We start from the raw sequence: 23,925 nt of genomic DNA on the forward strand, positions 1-23,925 counted from the left end.
AGTCTTACAACGAAACAAGGAATTTAAGAACCACTGTCCAAGGTTTCCACTCTTCTTCCAAAATAAAACAGGAGGAAAATCTGGTCAGGCTTTGTTCTTTAACGTACATCAGCAAAGGGACATTTGCAGACTTTGGGTATTATGGAACTGGATTTTGAGGCAAGTAAATGAGTTTGTGATGAAAAGAATTATCAGGACAGGTGAAATTAGGTAGTAATTTATTATCAAAGGTAGAAAATTTTAAATATAGAGAAGCTAAATGTGCAATTTTATCTATTCTTGAGGTGAAAACTGCGCTCAAGGAAATAACAAGTAGTGTTCAGAATTCCTACTTGAAAAAGAAGTTCATCATGTATTAAAAGCACATTGAAAATGCCCTTCAGAGCTTTTGTTAGAATATGGCACATATTTGATTCCCTTTGAAAAACAAACCAAGAAATACAAAAATAGAGAGAGATCTGCATCAAAACTGGAAACCGTGCCAGATGGGCAGCAAAGCTGGGCCAAGGATGCAGGAGTTATTCCTGCCCCAGAAAAGAGGTTCACACACACACACACACACACACACACACACACTGCCCCCGATGGAAATAGACAGAGTGGCTTCCTGCAAATGGGGAGACTCCTCAGGGAAGACTCGGCTGTGTCTCAGCCACTTCCACTGGACTTGCAGCAAGTCCTCCTGATTAAAATTCATCCAGATGAAAAGTGAGGAGATCAAAGAAGAATCCATTGCTCTGTGTTCTGTGGAGAAAACCAGGTCTGGATAAACTGTTGATAATTTCAAGACCAAAGATCATGAACATGCACTAATCTCAACTCAAATACTATGTGGCCCGTGAAGAAACTGGGGCCCAAAGGGAGGCAAACAGGGGCTCACTTTAAGGAAGAGACAGATTTCAGATCACTCTGGATCCTGACATACATAAGAGAAGGACAGATTTTAATTAACTAAACAAGAGCTTTAAAAAAAAAAAAGATGCAATGAGAAAGTAATGGAGCGGAAAATGGAGCTACATGAAAACAAGAAGAGATAAAGAGAAGGCTAGATGAGTGGAAGGGAAGTGTTCTTAGAAACAAGGAAAGGAGACTTCCCTGGTGATCCAGTGGTTAAGAATCTGCCTTCCAATACAGACTCGGGTTCAGTCCCTGGTGGGAAACTAAAATCACTCATGCCCAGGGCAACTAAGCCCGAGCACCGCAACTAATGGCCCTTGTGCTCTAGAGCCTGTGTGTCACAACTCAGACCTGATGCAGCCAAGAATAAATAAATATTCTAAAAAGAAACAAGGAAAGACACAATAAACATTTATTAGAAGCGGCACTGATCAGAAACGACACTGCACAAAACAGTCATTGTTGTCGAAGGCACTGCTGAAAATACCTCCAATTTTCAGGAAAAAAAAGACAAAACAATCACATAAGATGAGGACTATAGAGGAAAGACAGTGGAGATTAGAATCTCAACAAGAAGGGTATGGACAGACTTGCCCTGATATATAGTTAAATGTATAATAAATGTACAAATGAATTAAAGCATGTGGTCCTGGGGTAAGATAGGGAGAAGTCAATGGGATAATTAGAAAATCTAAGAGCAGAACCAAGCCTATGGGAGAATATACAGGAATATATACAGAATGTATGCATTTCAAGTCAGTGAAGAAAGCACAGGTTACTCAGTGGAGTTGGAAAAATTGGCTGACCACTTGGGAAACAATCAAGTTAGATCCTGACTTTCACCTGACAGCATAATAAATTCCAAATAGATTGAAATTTTTAGCATAAATAAAGTAAGCCATAAAGGTAGTAGAAAAAGTTAAATGTTCTTTTTTTAAATCTGGAACTGGGAAGGGATTTTGTATGCATTATCTTTTAAGATAGAAACCATAAAGGAAAAGGATTGGTAGTTTGGCTAAATTTTAAAAAGAATTGTTTTACCAAACAATACTACAAACAAAATTAAAGATCAAATGATAGAATGGGGAGAAATTTCACACTATGTATAGTAAGCTTAATATGAAAATATATAAGTAAACTACAGTTTCAATACTGTTATTGAAACTTACTCTTATTCATGTTTGTTCTGAATAAGAATACTCCGTTTCTTAAAAAAAAAAAAAGACATTGGACGTTAATAGGCAGCTGAAAAAAAAGAAAAATAGAAATGGCTAATACACCAAAAAATGACCAACCTCACTAGTTATTTACAAAAACTAACACAAAAATATACCATTTTCTACCCATAACTAAAACTTTACCCTTTTCAAGTTAGTTTTTCTGGTATTTTACAAAAGTATCATTCTATGACAGATGGAAAGTTCCTTGTTTGCCCACATGTTCTAGTTACAATTGCTGTATAAGGAACCATCTCAAACTTGTAATGTCAGAGGTCTTAGCTGGGAAGACTGGAACAGCTAGAGGCGGCTCAGATGGCTGGGGGTAGGAGTCTCCATCACTTGTGTCTGGTGTCTGGGCTATGAACCGGGCTCACCTCAGCCTTCGAAAGGGTCTCCTACCTGTGGCCTCTTCAGGTGGCGTGGGCTTCCCAGAGCATGGCGGCTGCCTTTCAAGAGGGACCACCTAGAAAGCCAGCATTCCATGAGAACCAAAGCTGCCTGACCTCTATGACCTAGCCTCAGAAATCAGTGTCACTGCTGCTGGACTTTATTGGTTGAAGCAGTCACAAGCCTGCTGAGAATCAAATTTGAAAAACACTGAATTAGATAAACCTTTTGTGCCCTCCCAGCTTTAAAATTCCACAGTCCTCTGTATGGGAAAAAGAATCTAGGAAAGAGTGTGTATATGTATAACTGATTCATTTTGCTAAACACCTGAAATTAACACAACATTGTAAATCAACTGTAAAATGATAAAATTCCGTGGTCCTGAGAACTGACTCTTTAATCATGTGGGAGCAGAGAGGGAGGTGAAGAAACAGCTGAGTAGATGGGAGATAAGCCCAAGGAGTGACAAAATGTATCAGTGAAGGGTGTTTTGAGAAATTTAACAAGCCAGCTGGTGGTTGTAAATGAACAGTGGGGAGAGAAGCCATGTGCCACTAGAGAGAAGTAAATCACGGGTCATTCTAGAGTGGTGGTGTCCAGTAGAACTTTCTCTAATGTTGAAAATGTTCTACAGCTTCTGTGTCTAGTATGGGTAGCCACTAGCCACATGTGGCAATTGAGCACTTGACATGTGGCTAGTATGGCTGGGGGGTTGAATTTTAAATTTTCTGTGGTTAATTAAAATTCAAATAGCCACATGTGGTTAGTGGCTACCATATGGAACAGCCCAAGTCTAAGAACTCCTTTTGGTTCTTAAGGCAAACCACAAAGTCTGCATGTTTGCTCTGACTCTCCGGGAGATATCATAGAGTTCCATTAGTCTTATACCTAAGGAAAAATCCTGAGTCATTTCCACTCACTGCCAACACCAGTTCTACCCCCGTCACCAGGAAAATAAAACTAAGCCAACTCCCGCTCTTTGAAGTTCTGGAAATATTTACAGATGTCCTGGCACCTTCTCTGTTGCGTTTTAAACTTGTGCTTTGTTTGGCTTCAGGACCTGTATGAGGCTGGAGAGAAGAAATGGGGGACAGATGAGGTGAAATTTCTAACTGTTCTCTGTTCTCGGAATCGAAATCATCTGTTGCATGGTAAAGCACTTGCTTTTTTTTCTGAAGAAACTATTTGAAAGATAGTGAAAATGATATTACCCATAACTGATAACTTTTATTCCTTTGCTTGGTGCAAAGACCTAATTATACTGAACTGTCTTAAATGTCTTAGCTTGGAAACTGTTGAGTGCAATGATATGCATGAGAGTCAATTGCTGGAAGATTAATTATGAGTAATTAGCAGATATGTTCATAGAAGTTTGGCATTCCCGTTTGTAGGAAACTCACTTCCACAGTCAATCTTTTTTTCTAAAGTAGCTCTATTTCAATTTAGTTATATAAGACAAAGTCTTTAGTACATCAGCAAGTATTAAAATAGAGATATTTGTTGACATTTATTCTTATTTAACATCCAAGTTGTAAAAGCTAATAGAAGTAATTTCTTTAGGGAGTATGTTGCAGAAGATGAAGAGTGGATAATTTCAAATTTTGTTTCCTATGTGTAAAGTTTCCGTTTCGCTTCTGATAGTGCTTGTCTTTGTAATGTACTTTTGAGTTCTTTGGGGAAAAGGCACTATACAGCTGTAGAATATTTGAATACTACAATATATTTGAAAGTTGCAATTATTTCAGGTATTCCACACTGACAGTAAGTGATTATTCCAGTTATTAAATGTCATGGACTATCATCAGATGCAGGACTTCCCAGGTAGCTCAGAAAGGATCCACCCGCCAGTGTAGGAGACCCAGGTTTAATTCTTGGGTCAGGAAGATGCTCTGGAGAAGGGAATGACAACCCACTCCAGTATTCTTGCCTGGTGAATCTTCACGGGCAGAGGAGCCAGGGATGCTACAGTCCATGGGGTTGCAAAGAGTCAGACACGACTGGGCACACGAGCATCATCAGATCCACCAACTTCTGATTCAGCTCCCTATTCTTTTGCCTTCCCTTGCTTGATTATTAATAAAGCACATCTCCCCCTGGTGATACTTTTCAGGAACTGCATGTCCTCAGAAGTGGATTTAATGCAAATATTAATATATTTTTAACAATTTTTGCTTCTAGGCACAAACCACTGGAAGAAAATCTTTTAAGCATTATTTGAACAAAGAAAACATCGTAGTTTTCTTACCAACCAACAATAGTGAGGATTCATAATAACTAAAATTTTGTTAATTCTTTATCTTCCAGGTGCAGTGCTTAGTATATTATAAGTATTGTTTGTTGCAACATAACAATGAAAGCAGACATTATTTTCCCCATTTTCAGTTCAGTCACTCAGTCATGTCCAACTCTTTGTGACCACATGGACTGCAGCATGCCAGGCCTCCCTGTCCATCAACAACTCCCAGAGTTTACTCAAACTCAAGCCCACTGAGTCGGTGATGCCATCCTCCATCGTCCCCTTCTCCTCCCGCCTTCAGTCTTTCCCAGCATCAGGGTCTTTTCCAGTGAGTCAGTTCTTCGCATCAGGTGACCAAAGTATTGGCGTTTCAGCTTCAGCATCAGTTTTTCCAATAAATATGCAGGACTGATTTCCCTTAGGATGGACTGGTTGGATCTCCTTGCAGTCCAAGGTACTGTCAAGAGTCTTCTCCAACACCACAGTTCAGAAGCATCAATTCTTCAGTGCTCAGCTTTCTTTACAGTCCAACTCTCACATCCATACATGACTACGGGAAAAACCATAGCCTTGACTAGATGGACCTCTGTTGGCAAAGTAATGTCTCTGCTTTTTAATATGCTGTCTAGAGCAAGCGTCTTTTAATTTCAAGGCTGCAGTCACCATCTGCAGTGATTTTGGAGCCCAAAAAAATAAAGTCTGACACTGTTTCCACTGTTTCCCCGTCTATTTGCCATGATCTTCGTTTTCTGAATGTTGAGCTTTAAGCCAACTTTTTCACTCTCCTCTTTCACTTTCATCAAAAGGCTCTTTAGTTCTTCTTCACTTTCTGCCATAAGGGTGACGTCATCTGCCTATCTGAGGTTATTGATATCTCTCCCAGCAATCTTGATTCCAGCTGTGCTTCCTCCAGCCCAGCGTTTCTCATGATGTACTCTGCATAGAAGTTAAATATGCAGAGTGACAATATATGGCCTTGACATACTCCTTTTCCTATTTGGAACCAGTCTGTTGTTCCATGTCCAGTTCTAACTGTTGCTTGCTGACCTGCATACAGATTTCTCAAGAGGCAGATCCGGTGATCTGGTATTCCCATCTCTTTAAGAATTTTTCACAGTTTATTGTGATCCATACAGTCAAAGGCTTTGGGATAGTCAATAAAGCAGAAATAGATGTTTTTCTGGAACTCTCTTGCTTTTTTGATGATCCAACGGATGTCGGCAATTTGATCTCTGGTTTCTCTGCCTTTTCTAAATCCAGCTTGAACGTCTGGAAGTTCACGGTTCACGTACTGTTGAAGCTTGGCTTGGAGAATTTTGAGCACTACTTTGCTAGCATGTGAAAGAAAGAAAGTGAAAGTCACTCAGTCATGTCCAGCTCTTTGCGACCCCATGGACTATACAGTTCATGTAATTCTCTAGGCCAGAATACTGTAGTGGGTAACCTTTTCCTTCTCCAGGGGATCTTCCCAACCCAGGGATGATCGAACTCAGGTCTCCCACATCGCAGGTAGATTCTTTACCAGCTGAGCCACAAGGGAAGCTAGCATGTGAAATGAGTGCAATTGTGCGGCAGTTTGAGCATTCTTTGGCATTGCCTTTCTTTGGAATTGAAATGAAAACTGACCTTTTCCAGTCCTGTGGCCACTACTAAGTTTTCCAAATTTGTTGGCATATTGAGTGCAACACTTTCACAGCATCATCTTTCAGGATTTGAAATAGCTCAACTGGAATTCCATCACCTCCACTAGCTTTGTTCGGAGTGATGCTTCCTAAGGCCCACTTGACTTCACATTCCAGGATGTTTGGCTTTAGGTGATTGATCACACCATCGTGATTATCTGGGTCATGAAGATCTTTTCTGTATTTTCTGTGTATTCTTTGCCACCTCTTCTTAATATCTTCTGCTTCTATTAGGTCCATACCATTTCTGTCCTTTATTGGTGCCTATCTTTGCAAGAAATGTTCCATTAGTATCTCTAATTTTCTTGAAGAGATCTCTAGTCTTTCCCATTCTATTTGTTTCCTCTATTTCTTTGCATTGATCACTGAGGAAGGCTTTCTTTTCTCTCCTTGCTCTTCTTTGGAACTCTGCATTCATATGGATATGTCTTTCCTTTTCTACTTTGCCTTTTGCTTCTCTTCTTTTCCCCATTTTAGAGTAGAGAAAACTGAGGCTTAGAAAATGTGTCAATTGGATTTTTTAATTCCAAGTGATACACACTAAATAATTACATAGGAAAAGAGGAGACAATATAAAATGGGATAAAAAAGACATGGAAAATGCTAGCAGTTCACTGTACTGAAGAGAGCTGAACAGCTCTAGGAAGACTAGAAATCAAGGCAGTTCTGGGAAATCTCAGTAGAAGGGAGTCATGGATTCATTTCTAAGGCAGAGTTTTCAAAAATCAGGTTTTCATTAAAAATGCTGATTCTTGGATTTCCCTGGTGGTCCAAGAATCTGCCTACCAATGCAGGGGACATGGGTTCCATCTCTGGTCTGGGAAGATTCCAATACCATAGAGCAACTAAGCCTGTGTGCCACAACTACTGGGCTGGCACGCCCCAGATCCTGTGCTCCTGGCAACAAGAAAGGCCACCGCAGTGAGGAGTCCGAGCCCTGCAACTAGAGAAGACCTCCCACCCACTGCAACTAGAGAAAGCCCAAGTGCAGCAACCAGAACCCAGGACAGCCAACAATGAGTAAAATAAGATTACAATGCTGATTCTTGAACCCCTACTTCAGATAGGCTGATTTAGAATTTCCGAGAGTGACACCCAAGTAGTTTAACGGGTTTCCCAGGTGATGCTTACATTCTCTGCGGTTAAAAATTACTGTGCCTTTAGCCATCCTCATGGTCTGCTCAGTCAAAAAATTTCCAGGAGTGTAAGGCTGATTGGTCCTAGTTGAATGAACTGCTCACTCAGTTGTTAGACCTTATGGTATATGTTCAGTGAAAGGAGTGTCCCTGGTTTGACAGTCCTGTGAGTATCACTGATGGAGTTGTGGGATAGCATTCCAGAGAAAGCAGTGTTAAGAAGATAAAACAGACACACACTAAGTAGGCTCCAAAGGAGACAGCAAGAGAGGAAAATATGTATATAACATTTTAAAGTGTTTGTGTGTGCTTAGTTGCTCAGTTGTGTCTGGCTCTTTGCAACCCCCATGGACTGCAGTCCACCAGGCGCCTCTGTCCATGGGATTTTCCTGGCAAGAATACTGGAGTGGGTTGCCATTTCCTCCTCCAGGGAATCTTTCCTACTCAGGGATCAAACTCAGGTTGCATTGGTAGTTGGATTCTTTACCACTGAGCCACATGGGAAGACCCTTAACATTTTAAAATATTTGTTAAGAAAGGGGAGAATTTTTAGTTATGTTAAAGTCTATTAAAAGATGCAACCAGATATTCTCAAATGTGACCAAGTTTAGAAAAGGTTGAATTGCTCTAATTTAAAAAAAATATATAGTTGGTTTACAATGTTGTGTTACTTTCCACTATACAGCAGTGATTCAGTTATGTGTATGTGTACACATATATATATTCTTTTTCAGATTCTTTTCCTTTATAGGTTATTACAAGATACCAAATATAGTTCCCTGTGTTCTTCAGTAGGATATTATTGTTTATCTATTTTATATATAGTAGTTTTTATCTGCTAATCCAAAATTCCTAATTTTTCCCTCCCCTGCATTTTCCTTTTGGTGTTTGTTTTCTATATCTTTGAATCTGCATCTGTTATATAAAGAAGTTTATTTGTATCATTTTTTTAGATTCCACTTATAAGTGATATCATATTTTTTTTCTCTGACTTCACTTAGTATGATAATCTCTATGTCCATCCATATTGCAGCAGATGGCATTATTTCATTCTTTTTGATGGCTGAGTAATATTCTATTGTGTGTATGTGTGTGTGTGTGTGTGTGTATTTATATATATCACATCTTCTTTATCCATTTACTTGTTGATGAACATTCAGGTGCTTCCATGTCTTGATGTAAATAGGAATTCCTCTAGTTTTGATGAGCTGAAAGGAAGATGAATATACAGGTGATTGCCAAGGCAAAAATTAAAGAAGAGATACATTCTGCTTATTAAAGAAACAATGAGAAAAGAAAGTGTATCTTTCCAGATATGCTCCAGTCATAAATCTCCACTCTATTTGGTGAAAACAGATTCCCACAGAAGGGAAATGACTTGCCTTATGTCTTCCAAGATTCACGACATTCCTTCCACATCTCCTCTGGCCCATTCCACTTGTCATAGGCACCCTGGTTCTCACCCACGTTGCTAACTAGTTTCCTCTTGAAAAATGCCAGAGAATAACCAGTAAAGTCTAATTAAAAATGCTCTTTCTCTTAAACATTTGAGTTTCCTCTATTCTTTTTTTATTTTTTATAATTTCATTTTGTTATCGTTTGTAGTGTTTGATGAATACAGAAGGATAACACAAAAGGATATTGAACAGAGTATTAAATCTGAAACATCTGGCAGCTTTGAAGATGCTCTGCTGGCCATAGGTAAGCTGATAGGAAATGGGGCGTGGAGAAAAAAATGTTTACAGGCTTTCCTCCTTGTTCTCAATTTGTCATCATGGGTCGTAGAAATTTTTTTTCAGGGATAAAAATTTTTTTAAAGCACTCATGATATGCGAGCCAGAATTTTAAGTGAGAAATACTATATACAGCCTGATTGTTATTGTACCATGTGGCTTTATATATTTTTATATCCTTTGTGCCTTTATATCTCAATACATGGAAAGGTTAATCCTATACTAACTGCTTCTTGCAAGCCTGTGAATGGTTAGAACTAATTACTATTTCATATGGTACAGATAACAATAATCTGTTTGAAATTTTTTGGTGCCTTTGCTTTAATGGCCTTTATTAAGTATTTCTTCAGGAACTTGACAATAAATTGAGGGTACTTTCCACCTGTGAAAATGCATTTAGCATATTCTATGCTCATAAAACATTGTTGGCTACATTTTTCCAACAAAACAATCAAGAGATATTATTTCAGACCTTGTAGAAACAATGAGAACAACTGTCACTTTTTTCTCATAGATTTTATCTGTAACTTTTTTCATTTTTTTAATTCTCTTGACAGTAAAGTGCATGAGGAACAAATCTGCATATTTTGCTGAAAGGCTTTATAAATCCATGAAGGTAAATGGCCTTGTTGTTGGCGTCTGAATGGCTCTGAGGGTCTTATATGTCCACCTTCATATGCTTATTTACATATCCCACACAAAGTAGCCAAAATCAGCTTGAGCTATTCAGTTAAATTCTTCAAATACTTCACTGAGTGCTTGCTAATAATAATGCTAGATAATATGTATTGAGTACTTAAATAATGTGTGATCACTCTTCCTAATGCTTTATATGTATAATTTTATCCCCGTAACAGCTCTGTGGGGCACGTACCATTACCAACTTCCATTTTATAGATGAGAAAACTGAGGCATAAAGAGGCTAAGCAGTTTTCTCAGGGTCCTAATGGACAGGAATGCCAACCCTGGCAGACCAGCTTCAGAGGCCCAACGCCTAACCATGAATGGTACTCTGTGCAAGCACTCTTGCTGAGGGGCAAGAGAGATCAAAATCTGTCCTTGCTCTCAGAGAACTTCTAGCTTTAACAGGAAGGCAGGTATGTGCAAAACACCATAAGAACAAAACAGAATGTAAGACAGTCACTGAGGATCCAAATATCATAATAAGGACACAAAAGAAAGGGTATTTTAAAAAAATATTTGTTTGGGGGTGAGGATCAAAAACAAATTTATAAGGAACTGGTTATTTAAGCAGAGCCTTAAAGGAAGTTTTACATCAGAGGATTTTACATGGTAGGAAGGATGATGAAGCTGTGAAGGGAAGGATGACATGGTGGGTGGATCACTGTAGGTGAGGCAGGTGGGCTGGAGAACACAGGGTATGTCTCTGGAAGGGCAGAGGGTGGTCTCCTCTGGTTGGCACACAGAGGGTTGAAAAAATAAGTTGGAGAAAGCCTTGAGCTCTGTGAGGAGGAGCCACATTCCACAGGCCCCTAAGGTTGTAGTCCAAAGGACGTCAATGAAAGACTGATACATAGTCTTGCCTTGATAGACTAACGAAGGGCCCTGTCTGAAAACCAGCTCAGCTCTCTATGCAGGGATCTGGTTTCTTCCTTAGGGCTTGGGCACTGATGACGACACCCTTATCAGAGTGATGGTTTCTCGAGCGGAGATTGACATGTTGGACATCCGGGCAAACTTCAAGAGACTCTATGGAAAGTCTCTATACTCCTTCATCAAGGTGGGTCATGGGAGCCAGGGGAAAATGCTGATGAAAGGAGCAGGTTCTGACCTAGGTATTTAGACACTTCCTATCATCTCCTTCTTGTCAGATATCCTTCTCTTTAAAGATGGTACTCTCAAATATTTCCAGTCTCTCTCCTTTCACATGGATGTGAATCTTTCTGCCTGGTTAGAAACTGAAAATATCTGCCTTCTAAATATAGTAATTATTTCATGTGGATCCCAGACAGAGAAAGATTATATTTTAATGAATGGTCTTAAGAGCACAATTTCCATTTCTACCTGCTTACAATAAAAGGTAAGCTACTGAATCAGTCATCCAGAACCTCATCCTGGGCCAGCTGAGGTCTGCTGAAAATAAGGGAAAACATGATGGTTATCCTGGATTGCTGTTTTTTACCTGGCACCAGACTTCTCGTCCTAACATGGCGTGGGGAGTAATGAGAAATGATTGACATTTCTCAAAACCCCTCATTACTGGGATTTTGCCTTTGAGGAAACCAGAAGGAATATGAAATACGAAACCAAGACTCATGTCCCTAGAAGCTGGGGTTGACAGCACAGTAAATGTCAAGTCAGGATTTGATCTGTGAATTAAATATTCTGAATCCTACTCATAGCTTGGAGAGGTGTAGCTACTGGGTGATTTGAACTGCAGAGTTTCTAACTATGTCTACAAGGCATTTAGAAACTTGTTTCTACTTCTGTACAATCTGTGAGGTCATTTTATTTTGCAGTGCTGAAATTTAGCTAGCTGTAAGTAAAACAATTGTAAGATTCAAAGATGACCGTAAATGAAGCTATGGGAAAATATTTGTAACATATAATATAGGGTTAATATCCCTATCTGAAGAGCTTGTACAAATTACTAAGAAAAAGGAAAAAAAATCCAAATGGAAAACTTGGACAAAAAGAAAACATGAGCTCTATGAAAGATGAAACACAAAATGGACACTATTATGGACAATGTTTAATTTCACTAATACGTAATAGATTACAAATCAGAACGGATCATTATTTTTCACTAAATGCCTTAACAAAGTTTAAAGAGATCATAACCAGCTTTGAGAAAGGCTTGGGGAAAACTCACCATCTATTACGGAAGCACTGTAAACTAGTCTAACTTTCCTAGGAGGCAATTTGGCAATAAATGTTTAAAAAATAAACTATACCTCTTATTTAGCTATTGTTAGTGTTTAAGAGGGAGAAGGCAATGGCACCCCACTCCAGTACTCTTGCCTGGAAAATCCCATGGATGGAGGAGGCTAGAAGGCTGCAGTCCATGGGGTTGCTGAGGGTCGGACACGACTGAGCGACTTCCCTTTCACTTTTCACTTTCATGCATTGGAGAAGGAAATGGCAACCCACTCCAGTGTTCTTGCCTGGAGAATCCCAGGGATGGGGGAGCCTGGTGGGCTGCTGTCTATGGGGTCGCACAGAGTCGGACACGACTGAAGCGACTTAGCAGCAGCAGCAGCAGCAGCAGCAGCAGTGTTTAAGAATTTCTTTAGAGGAAATAATAAGATAAAGGTTCCCTAATGCACAGAGTGGGAGAAAATATTTACAAATCATATCTAATAAGAGTTTACTATCCAGAATATATAAAGAACTCCTACAATTCATAACAAAGAGACAAACAATCCAATTAAAAATCACAGAGGGTTTGAATATCTTCATACCTACTAAGATGGCTATAATTAAAACAAAAATGAAAAATAACAAATGTTGGTGACAACGTGGACAAATTGGAACCTTGTGTATTGCTGGAGTGAATGTAAAATGGTGCAGCCACTGTGGAAAACAGTTTGGTACCTCCTCAAGTAATTAAACATAGAATTACCACATGACCCAGCTATTCCACTCCCAAGTATATATACTCAAAAGAAATGAAAACGAGGCTGTACACCAATGTAAACATTACTCATGATAACCAGAAAGTGAAAACAACCCAAGGGTCCATTAACAGATGAATGTTTACAATGTGGTAGATACATACATAAAATGAATGAAGTTTCTGACACATGGATGAGCTCTGGAAACATGCTAAGTGAACTAAACCAGACACAAAAGGACAAATACTGTATATGATTCTACTTACATGAAATATTTAGACTAGGTAAATTCATAATGACAGAAAGTACACTAGAGGTTATAAGAGGCTGGAGGAAGAGGGGAACAGGAAATTCTTGCTTAGTGGTTACAGAGTTTATTACATATTATTTTCAGTTTTATTAACTAATACGGGATGACTCAAATTATAGAAATTCCATACAATGAAATACTACACAGACCCTAAAATGATGGGGTAAAAAATATTGACTTGGGAAAACAGCTCAACAAATATATTTACATTATGTGTTTGTATATGTATAAATATGCAAATATATGTGTTTACACACACTCATATTATACAACACTGGAAAGTCTAAAAATAAAGACTAGATGGCCCATTCAATAACAATTGCCAAAAGGAGCAGGTTAGAAATAGAAAATATGTAAATAATTTTAAAAAAGACAGAAATGAGGTTAAAAACATAAGTTATGATAATAAATAAACTCCCAGATTAGGTAAAAATACAAAATCCTACTGCATGCTGTTTATAAAGAACGTCAGAAACACAGTGATATGTAAGAAGCTTAAAAAAAAAAAGCCAGGGAAAAGAATATTAGACAAATAAAAGGAAAGCAGGGGTTATACTATAAGTAAAAAGAATTCAGGACTTCCCTGGCAGTCCAGTGGCTGACTCTGGGCTCCTGGTGCAAGGAGCACAAGCTCAGTCCCTAGTTGGGATCCCTCGTGTTGTGCAGCATGGCCAGAAAGAAAAAAAAAAAAGAATTTAAGGGGGAAAAGTATTAAACAGAAAAAGTGGATCACTGTATATTGATAAAAACTACACATTACAACCAAAATTAAATTACCATGAAACTTTAGGTGCCAAACAGTATTGCGTTCAAATATACAAATAAGAAACTTGAGACTTCAGAAGAAGATGTTGATGGGGATACTTTGCTGGATACGTTTAATACATCCTTATCTTTTGACAGATCAATGAGGCAAAGTATCAACAAGAGTATATTAAGGTTTAAATAATAAACATTAAACTTTGAATCCAATCCCATCTTTTCTAGTCACCCATGAAGCACTAACAAAAACTGATCTATTATTTAGACCATGAAAAATTCTACATAAAAAATTATTTCTTCTTTCTAGAAGGCTATTTTGCAAACCATATTAAAGGAAAATGCACGGACATTAATCTGGCAATTCCCATTTTATGAAAAGTTATTCGGAATAAAGTATTAAGGAAATGTACAAAAATGTCTGTTTATTACAGCAGTGTTTTTAATAGTGAAAAATTGGAAACAACATAAATATCCAATGCTGCTGCTGCTGCTGCTAAGTTGCTTCAGTCGTGTCCGACTCTGTGTGACCCCATAGATGGCAGCCCACCAGGCTCCCCCATCCCTGGGATTCTCCAGGCAAGAACACTGGAGTGGGCTGCCATTTCCTTTTCCAATGGATGAAAGTGAAAAGGGAAAGTGAAGTCGCTCAGTCAATGGGGGGAGACCAAATAAATTATTTTACCTATGTAAAATGGAACACTCTGTAACCATTAAGGAATGATGTTGTGGAGGAATATTTAATAATGGGAAATCAGCAATATTAAGTAAAAAAGCAGAATACAGACGAATACTACAATCTCATCATGTAGGAATCTATATGCATAGAAAAAAGTCAGGAAGGATATACAAAAACTAAAATGTTAGGCATAGTAATCTCTAGATGTTGGAATTATGGATGATTTTTATATTCTTTTATGTCTTTATTTTCTACATTGAACAAGTGTTCTTTTGTAATAAAAAATAACAAATATCATTTAAAAACAACAACAACAACAAAAAAAACCCTCTCCTAGAAAAATCCAGGCAAGACCAGAAAAGTTAACCTAGGTGACTTTGAGCTGTATATTCTATTTTGAAGCCTGTTTCTCTGACTGTAACTCTGCTTTTCTTCCCCACCCCACCCCCACCCCCACCAGGGTGACACATCCGGAGACTACAGGAAGGTGCTGCTCATTCTCTGTGGAGGAGATGATTAAAATAAAATCCAGAAAGCCCAGGAAGATTCCCTACACTTTGAATTCTTTTTAACTTAATTTTTCTACACTGCTATTAGCATTATCTCAGAATGCTTATTTCCAATTAAAACGCCTACAGATGCCTCCTAGGATATAGCCTGTATTATTATTCATCTATAATTACCCACTATGATGCTTTAAAGCTGTACTTGCATTTCAAAGCTCATAAAACCTAAAAGGACATTTCAAATTAGAAATAAGAATGTGCTCCATGTTTTCAATAGATCTCTTCCTGTTTGTGTTTCACAGAAATTGGGATATATTGCATTATTTCATATTTTCTTTTTGGAGAAAACTATTGAAGTGGAAGACTGGAAGACTGTTCTAAAATCTCTTTTATTCCCTCATTCTGTTATTAAGAGTGGCTAGTCATTTCTTGATTTGAAATTGTCAGCGTCTAGTTAGTAAGAGTAGCTATCCATTTTTCTATTTTACATAGTCATTGTTTGAAAGCATCTACACATCTGCTTTGTTTAGGTTTTCATATAAAGTGCTAGTTGATCTTAGTACTAAGTTCAGCATTGGAGACTCCCTCCATCACATCTTACGTTAAGGTCAGTTAGACTCTCCAGGTTGAAGTATAACAAACTCACTGACTTGTCTGAACAAATTCAACTCTGTGGTTATACAGATCATATATGTCTGACTATCAAACATAAATGCTGAACATTCCACAATATCAGGGTTAATAATAATATAATAATAATAACGGTCTTAAGCCAACTTGAAGATGAATGTGAAAAAATTAAGTGTCAAACTGCATATTCTGGTGATGGTGTAGTGCTCTGAATTTAAAAATTTTTGTGCTAAAAATAATTTTTAAATCATTTTAATTTTGTTGATTTGAATACTTGCATTTTGTTGATTTACACTTGCACTGTGCCTTTCAACTCTAGAATTATTGTAAAGGTGTACTTGGATTTAATTTAAAAGTTCAGTTTGCATACAACACAGAAAAATAATTCCAATAAAATATGGTGTCTTTCAAATGAGGTATATGTTTTCTCTGTTTGACTTTTCTGCTTTTGAGTTTTTTCATCCTGGATTCTGAAGTGAGATCTTTTTGAAGGATTTATGTGACTCAATTTCTATTAGAAAGTCCAGCATTAAGAAAAATAACATATTTACCCTTACAGCTATAAAACTAATGTTAACATATACCAAACTCTACTTAATGATAGAAAATAGTATATTTAATTTATCTCTAGAAATGAGTGATGATCTCAGTTCTACTAAGTAGAACCTTCATATTAAATAAGAACATTTGTCTTCTTTGTTCATTCTGTAATATTTATTGTATTTTGATGGGTGAAATATAGGGATTTGTTTCTTCTTGCCTACTGCAAGTGCTTGACTATTGGTGAAAGCTATTTACATGAATATTTAGTAGTTGCAGTTAATTATAGGAAGTAGTACTGCTGCTTCAATACCTACCTAGCAGAGCATGCAATCTCCAGGTCAACTTTATTTAGCTTTGGAAGCACTCCAAATTTTTGGTGATTTTATCTTTAAATTACATTGTTGGCCAAAAGAGTTCATTCAGGTTTTCCCATAAGGTGTTACAGAAATACTTGAATGGACTTTTGGCCAACCCAATATATGACTTAGCCAGAATTTTAAAACAAATTGTATATGTTGATGGGAAGCTTTCTAGAGAGGCGGTAAAGCCACCCTGGGGGGAATGATTGTTAAGCTGAACAAGCACGACTTTGTAATATGCTTAGGAAGCAACTTAGTTTTTTTCTCCCACTATCAATTTACATTTATTCATTGGGTCTAGTTCTTCTCCTGTCTTTAGATGAAAATTCTAGATAGAGGATAGGGTCATGACTTTTCTGGTCATTCTTAGGTTTTAAAAAGTCCTACTGTGCAGGTCATAAAATAATGTCATTTCAGTAATGAATGTTTTCAGTTAAAATTCAAACTTCATTTACAGTTGAGGCTTCTCCCCTTGTTCAGCTCTGGTTTACTGCCAGCAGGAAGCTGGCATTTGGAGACAGTGATCTGGTGGGCTTCTTTTTTCACCTTGGCTTCCTTCTAGACCTCCCCTTCCCAACCTAGCAGGAAGGAGGAGAGTAAATGGGAACAGGAAACTTTTTACCTACTAGTGCTGTGATGGTAGATGATCAGTGCTGTGTGATGCTATCAGATGTTTAAAGCTAATTCTTAAACACAATCCTAAGTTCCTTTACAACTCCATCATCAATAAACTACTCATCTTTGGTTCCTTTGGCAAAGCAAATGCAGTTCTCCTTTTTCAGCCCCTAGAAACTCAGGCTCTGTGCTAAAGTCAGTCATGCCACCCAGTCCTTTTAGACAGGATCTAAGATGATCCTGCACTTGCTGTCTTACAGTGGCCCACAACTGTTCATGTGTATCCTTTTGTACTGACAAAAGGTATTCTGGAGGTGCAGCAGGGGATCTGCTCCTCCCTTCTCCATTTCCCTTCTAAACTACCTCAGCCAGCCTCTCTCAGTTCATATTTCTGAATGAGTACACTGGGACCCTAAGTTACATATACCAGTGATGGGAGTATAAACTAATGCAATCATTTCAGAGAGCAGTTTGGCAATAGATAATAAAGTTCCCAGCAAATTCACTTCTGGGGATCTATTTAGGGAATCTCTGCACATGGTATTCACTGTTGCTTTTATGTGCGTTAAAGTAGAAACAACCTAACTCCTTCAGTGAAGGAAAAGATAAAGAAATTTTGGGTTAGTCACACAATGAGTAGTGAAAATTAACTAGAGATTGGTCAACTGATTAAGTCTCAAAAGTATAATTTTGAGAGAGAAGAAAGGTGCAGAATGATAGGTATGAATGATTCCATTAAATTACATGTCTCAACGTGCAAAAGAAAATATACTGCTACAGGTACACATATTAAAACATGCATGGGAATAATGATCTAACCATTCTGAGGATAGTGTAGAGGGAAAGGGAGTTTCTGCCTATCTGTATTGTTCTACTTGAATGAATCAAAGCTAGTATAATATACTGAAGTTTTTACTGAAATTTAAGTTACATGGACCTATGCGTCCATAGGTATTTATCATATTAAAGTAATTCATTTTAAGTATTCCATTTGTGGTATTTCATTATAAATACTGTCATTATAAGGGCTTCCCTGTGGCTCAGCGGGTAAAGAATTCACCTGCAATGCTGGGGACCTGGGTTTGATCCCTGGGTTGGGAAGATCCACTGGAGAAGGGAAAGGATACCCGCTCCAGTATTCTGGCCTGAAGAATTCCATGGACTGTATAGTCCATGGGGTTGCAAAGAGTCACACCAGAGCGAATTTCACTGTTATTATAAACATTTCATTTAAAAACTAGCAGAAGGTAATAAGAAAATAAAAGCTGACTGCCCAGGGTCCATAACAATGGCTATATACTCTAGGTATACAGCTTTAGTTTTTGCTCACATACCTTTAAGTTTTGCTTGGACCTCCAGCAGGCACTTTAAACTGTGACAGACCCGGTATGGAGCCTATTCAGACATCCCACTGCCGCTGGGAGAGAAGAAAAAGAGTCCTGGGAATGACTTGCCGTAATCAGTTAAGATCAGGCTAGAAGTGCCGCTTAACAAACCCAAGGGCTGGGAAGGGACATATGTATACCGATGGTTGATTTATGTTAATATTTGGCAGAAAATAAAATTCTGTAAAAATTATCCTTCGATTTAAAAAAATTCATTAAAAAATAAAACACACATACATAAAAACTCAAGGGCTTAGCAAAGCTCCACATTCGAGGTCCTCCTCTCTTGGAAAGCCTGAGTAGGGTGTGACCCTAGCACATGGTTGGGGTTCAGTCGCTCAGTCATGTAGGACTCTGCAACCCCAAGCTCCCATATGGTTCAGTTCACTTCAGTTCAGTTGCTCAGTCGTGTCCGAGTCTTTGCAACCCCATGAATTGCAGCACGCCAGGCCTCCCTGTCCATCACCAACGCCTGGAGTTCACCCAAACCTGTCCATCGAGTCAGTGATGCCATCCAGCCATCTCATCCTCTCGTCCCCTTCTCCTCCTGCCCTCAATCCCTCCCAGCATCTGAGTCTTTTCCAATGAGTCAACTCTTCGCATGAGGTGGCCAAAGTATTGGAGTTTCAGCTTTAGAATCAGTCCTTCCAATGAACACCCAGGACTGATCTCCCTTAGAATGGGCTGGTTGGATATCCTTGCAGTCCAAGGGACTCTCAAGAGTCTTCTCCAACACCACAGTTCAAAAGCATCAATTCTTCGGCACTCAGCTTTCTTCACAGTCCAACTCTCACATCTATTCATGACCACTGGAAAAACCATAGCCTTGGCTAGACAGACCTTTGTTGGAAAAGTAATGTCTCTGCTTTTCAATATGCTGTCTAGGTTGGTCATAACTTTCCTTCCAAAGAGTAAGAGTCTTTTAATTTCACGGCTGCAATCACCATCTGCAGTGATTTTGGAGCCCAAAAAAACAAAGTTGGAAACTGTTTCCACTGTTTCCCCATCTATTTCCCATGAAGTGACAGGACCAGATGCTATGATCTTCGTTTTCTGAATGTTGAGCTTTAAGCCAGCTTTTTCACTCTCCTCTTTCACTTTCATCAAGAGGCTTTTGAGTTCCTCTTCACCTTCTGCCATAGGGTGGTGTCATCTGCATATCTGAGGTGATTGATATTTCTCCCGGCAATCTTGATTCCAGCTTGTGCTTCTTCCAGCCCAGCGTTTCTCATGATGTACTCTGCATAGAAGTTAAATAAGCAGGGTGACAATATACAGCCTTGATGTACTCCTTTTCCTATTTGGAACCAGTCTGTTGTTCCATGTCCAGTTCTAACTTGCTTCCTGACCTGCATACAGATTTCTCAAGAGGCAGGTCAGGTGGTCTGGTATTCCCATCTCTCTCAGAATTTTCCACAGTTTATTGTGATCCACACAGTCACAGGTTTTGGCATAGTCAATAAAGCAGAAATAGATGTTTTTCTAGAACTCTCTTCCTGTTTCCATGATCCAGCGGATGTTGGCAATTTGATCTCTGGTTTCTCTGCCTTTTCTAAAACCAGCTTGAACATCTGGAAGTTCACAGTTCACGTATTGCTGAAGCCTGGCTTGGAGAATTTTGAGCATTACTTTACTAGTGTGTGAGATGAGTGCAACTGTGTGGTAGTTTGAGCATTCTTTGGCATTGCCCTTCTTTGGGATTGGAATGAAAACTGACCTTTTCCAGTCCTGTGGCCACTGCTGAGTTTTCCAAACTTGCTGGCATATTGAGTGCAGCACTTTCACAGCATCATCTTTCAGGATTTGAAATAGCTCAACTGGAATTCCATCACCTCCACTTGCTTTGTTTGTAGTGATGCTTTCTAAGGCCCACTTGACTTCACATTCCAGGATGTCTGGCTCTAGGTGAGTGATCACACCATCATGATTATCTTCATTGTGAAGATCTTTTTTGTACAGTTCTTCTGTGTATTCTTGCCAGCTCTTCTTAATATCTTCTGCTTCTGTTCAGTCCATACCATTTCTGTCCTTTATCGAGCCCATCTTTGCATGAAATGTTCCCTTGGTATCTCTAATTTTCTTGAAGAGATCTCTAGTCTTTCCCATTCTGTTGTTTTCCTCTATTTCTCTGCATTGATCACCGAGGAAGGCTTCTTATCTCTCCTTGCTATTCTTTGGAACTCTGCATTCAGATGCTTATATCTTTCCTTTTCTCCTTTGCTTTTCGCTTCTCTTCTTTTCACAGCTATTGTAAGGCCTCCCCAGACAGCCATTTTGCTTTTTTGCATTTCTTTTCCATGAGCTCCTCCAAAAACGACCACCAAACAGCAATGTCTTTTTTGCCCCGTGCAGATCACAGGGCCCAGAAGACATCTGGAATTTAGGGAATCTTTGCAGAAAGAACGAATGAGCTAGAATTGCCGGTCTTGCTAACACAAAGATATGTCCAAACTAAAGCTAAAGGGCAGCTCTGCCTGCAACTCAGGATTGTTGGAGAGACCAGCCAAGCTCAGCGTAAACACCGTGGGACAGCACAAGCGCGGTCCGGCTCCCGCCCTCAAGCCATTCTGCGCAGGCTCCACCTGTTCGTACGCGCGCTTTCCCCCGCCCCTTCCGGAGGCTCGCCGTGCGCATGCGCCCTACATTACGCGCTTTGTTGTAAAAGCGACGGGGTGAGGTCCTGCGGTCCGCGCGCGAGGGGCGGCCAGACGCAGCGGGCGGGGCGGAGGATGGAGGCTGTGGCGTCCGCTGCAACGGTCGTGGCCGCAAGTGAGAAGTTGGCGGTGTAGGCAACTCGGGCTCCGTGGAGGCTGGCGGTGGTGCCCGGGCCATGGCGGGAGACCGTCTGTGTTGGGCTCCCTGAGGTGCGCTCCCTGCCGTCTCGGGGAGCTGTGACCCATGGGCTCGCTGAGCAGCCGGGTGCTGCGCCACCCGGGGCGAGCCCGAGCCCAGCCGGAGCCGGCTTCTGGAGCTGGGGGCTCCGCCCGGAGGCCGGAGACTGGTGGCGACGCGCCCGGCCATGGCTTCTGTTACTGTCCGGGCAGTCACAAGCGCAAGCGGAACAGCGGGACCTTCTGCTACTGTAACCCCGATTCCGAGACCGACGAGGATGAGGAGGAAGGGGACGAGCAGCAGCGGCTTCTCAACACCCCTCGAAGGTACGGGGCGGGGAGGGGGACACGCCCGCACTGCCCGCGCTCGCACCTGTTGGGCAGCTCCCGCGGCCTGGCCTGGGGATGAGCCCTGGGGCTTCGGGGGCTGCGGCGCTCCCCAGCCTGTGAAGAGCCGGACGAGCCCTTGACCGGGTAGACCTGGGAGCCGGTCCGAGGCGGGCCGGATGGGGTGCACCTGGGGAGACGCCCCGTGGTCTGGCTTGTAAACCGCAGACGCCGCCAGGGTGGTGCTACCGCCCCAAGATGAGACTGAGAAACGCCAAGCCAAGGCTTGCGCCTCGTTAAAGCTTAGGGCCAGCCAGCTGGCCTTCCGTAATACACCTTGGTCCTCTCTTGAGTGGGTGGAAGTAGAATTAAGTTGTTTTGCATCCGGCTGCCTTGAATAGTAAGAGACACGTACATTCAGGCCCTGAAATGGGCACCCCTGTTGTCCCCCAGCGGAAGGGAAATGGTTACATACAGGAGCTCTTTTTAACTGTAAAGGTGAAATTTATCAGTAGGGTGTACATTTGTTATAGCAGCAGAGTCTTTTTAGCGTCTCTAGCACTCAAAGTCGTTGACCGTGGATATGTGTAAGGCAGCTTGCTTAACCTTTTTTTTAGAAGAGTTGAAAAACGGAGTATTTACTTGGGAACTAAAATGTAGTTTGCAAGTTGAATATATTTTCACAAACAGTCTCGTTGCTACCTTTTTTTAAGGCCATCAGTGGGTCACATAGATGTAATTTTTTAAGGGAAGCTTCAAAAGAGTAAAATTTTATGCTACACGTTACATGTAAAATAAGAGTATCATAATAACCTCTGTAAGTAATTTGATTTCTAAATCTTTTCGTACAGTTTTATGTTTATATTTACAAAAATGGACCCCGACTGTCAAACTGTTCAGTTGCCTTTTTGGAGAATTAGTGTAGTATAGTTTTAAGAGCTCAGGTTCTGAGTTCTAGTCTATATTTTGCACTTAATAGCCTTATTTCTTCGTGACCAAAATGGAGATGCTCATACTTTACTTGTAGGACTTGACAGATGTTAGAATGCATACAATGCACAGAGCCTGGTATGGAAGGAGTCAGTAAATATTATGTCTCCTTGATGAATTGGCTCCCCTTATCGTTACAAAATATAAAGACATTTGAAGTGAAGTTGCCCAGTCGTGTCCGACTCTTTGCGACCCCATGGACTAGTAGCCTACCAGGCTCCTTCCTCCATGGGATTCTCCAGGCAAGAGTACTGGAGTGGGTTGCCATTTCCTTCTCCAGGGGATCTTCCCAACCCAGGGATCAAACCCGGGTCTCCCGCATTCCGGGCAGACGCTTTAACCTCTGAGCCACTGGGGAATCCGTATTATTATAGCCAGTACCACTTTGTTTTGATTCCCTTTAACCTGTGTCTTAAAGTAGTATTTTGTAGACAGCATTTAGTTGAATCTTGTTTTAAAAAAAATCCGATAGGATAATCTCTGCCTTTCAATTAATTAGTATTTAGACCACTGTATCTAATGTCACTGTAAAAATATATGGGACTTCCCTGATGGCTCAGATGTAAAGAATCTGCCTGCGATGCAGGAGACCTGGGTTCTATCCCAGGGTCAGGAAGATCCCCTGGAGAAGGGAATGGCTACCCACTCCAGTATTCTTGCCTGAGAATTGCATGGACAGAGAAGCCTGGCAGGCTACAGTCCACAGAGTTGCAAGGAATTGGACACGACTAAGCATCTAAGGATTTGCCTGGAAAACCCCATGGACAGAGGAGCCTGGTAGGCTGCGGTCCATGGGGTCGCTAAGAGTCGGACAGGACTGAGCAACTTCACTTTCACTTTTCACTTTCATGCATTGGAGAAGGAAATGGCAACCCACTCCAGTGTTCTTGCCTGGAGAATCCCAGGGACAAGGGAGCCTGGTGGGCTTCCATCTATGGGGTCGCACAGAGTCGGACACAACTGAAGCGACTTAGCAGCATCTAACACACACACATAGAAATATATATATCGGGGTCCATTTGAAAGAAATTAAATAGTAATTTGAGTAGAGAAAGTTTAATATAAGCATTAAATTACTGAAGTAAAGAGATCTCTGAAAAATACAAGAATAGAGAACATAGGGAG

At 40.2% G+C, this 23,925-nt stretch overlaps 2 protein-coding genes across 3 annotated transcripts in view; both read left to right on the top strand.

Moving 5' to 3' along the window:
• ANXA4 (annexin A4) overlaps nt 1–16,167 on the top strand; it is a 74,827-nt gene extending 58,660 nt beyond the window's left edge. Inside the window, exons 9-13 of one of the 2 annotated variants that reach the window (XM_018055460.1) lie at nt 3,562–3,655; nt 9,164–9,259; nt 9,849–9,907; nt 10,910–11,032; nt 15,075–16,167. In XM_018055460.1, the coding sequence (XP_017910949.1) occupies nt 3,562–3,655; nt 9,164–9,259; nt 9,849–9,907; nt 10,910–11,032; nt 15,075–15,134 (432 nt within the window). In that variant the 3' untranslated portion in view covers nt 15,135–16,167. The remainder of the gene's footprint in view (nt 1–3,561; nt 3,656–9,163; nt 9,260–9,848; nt 9,908–10,909; nt 11,033–15,074) is intronic. The other variant, XM_018055461.1, reaches the window with a different exon arrangement.
• The window catches only part of GMCL1 (germ cell-less, spermatogenesis associated 1), a 56,018-nt gene continuing 53,381 nt past the window's right edge, over nt 21,289–23,925 (top strand). The window contains exon 1 of the mRNA XM_013967786.2: nt 21,289–21,810. Coding sequence (XP_013823240.1) covers nt 21,551–21,810 — 260 coding nt within the window. The 5' untranslated portion in view covers nt 21,289–21,550. The remainder of the gene's footprint in view (nt 21,811–23,925) is intronic.

Source organism: Capra hircus, chromosome 11 (assembly GCF_001704415.2).
Source record: "Capra hircus breed San Clemente chromosome 11, ASM170441v1, whole genome shotgun sequence".
Classification (NCBI taxonomy): Eukaryota; Metazoa; Chordata; class Mammalia; order Artiodactyla; family Bovidae; genus Capra; species Capra hircus.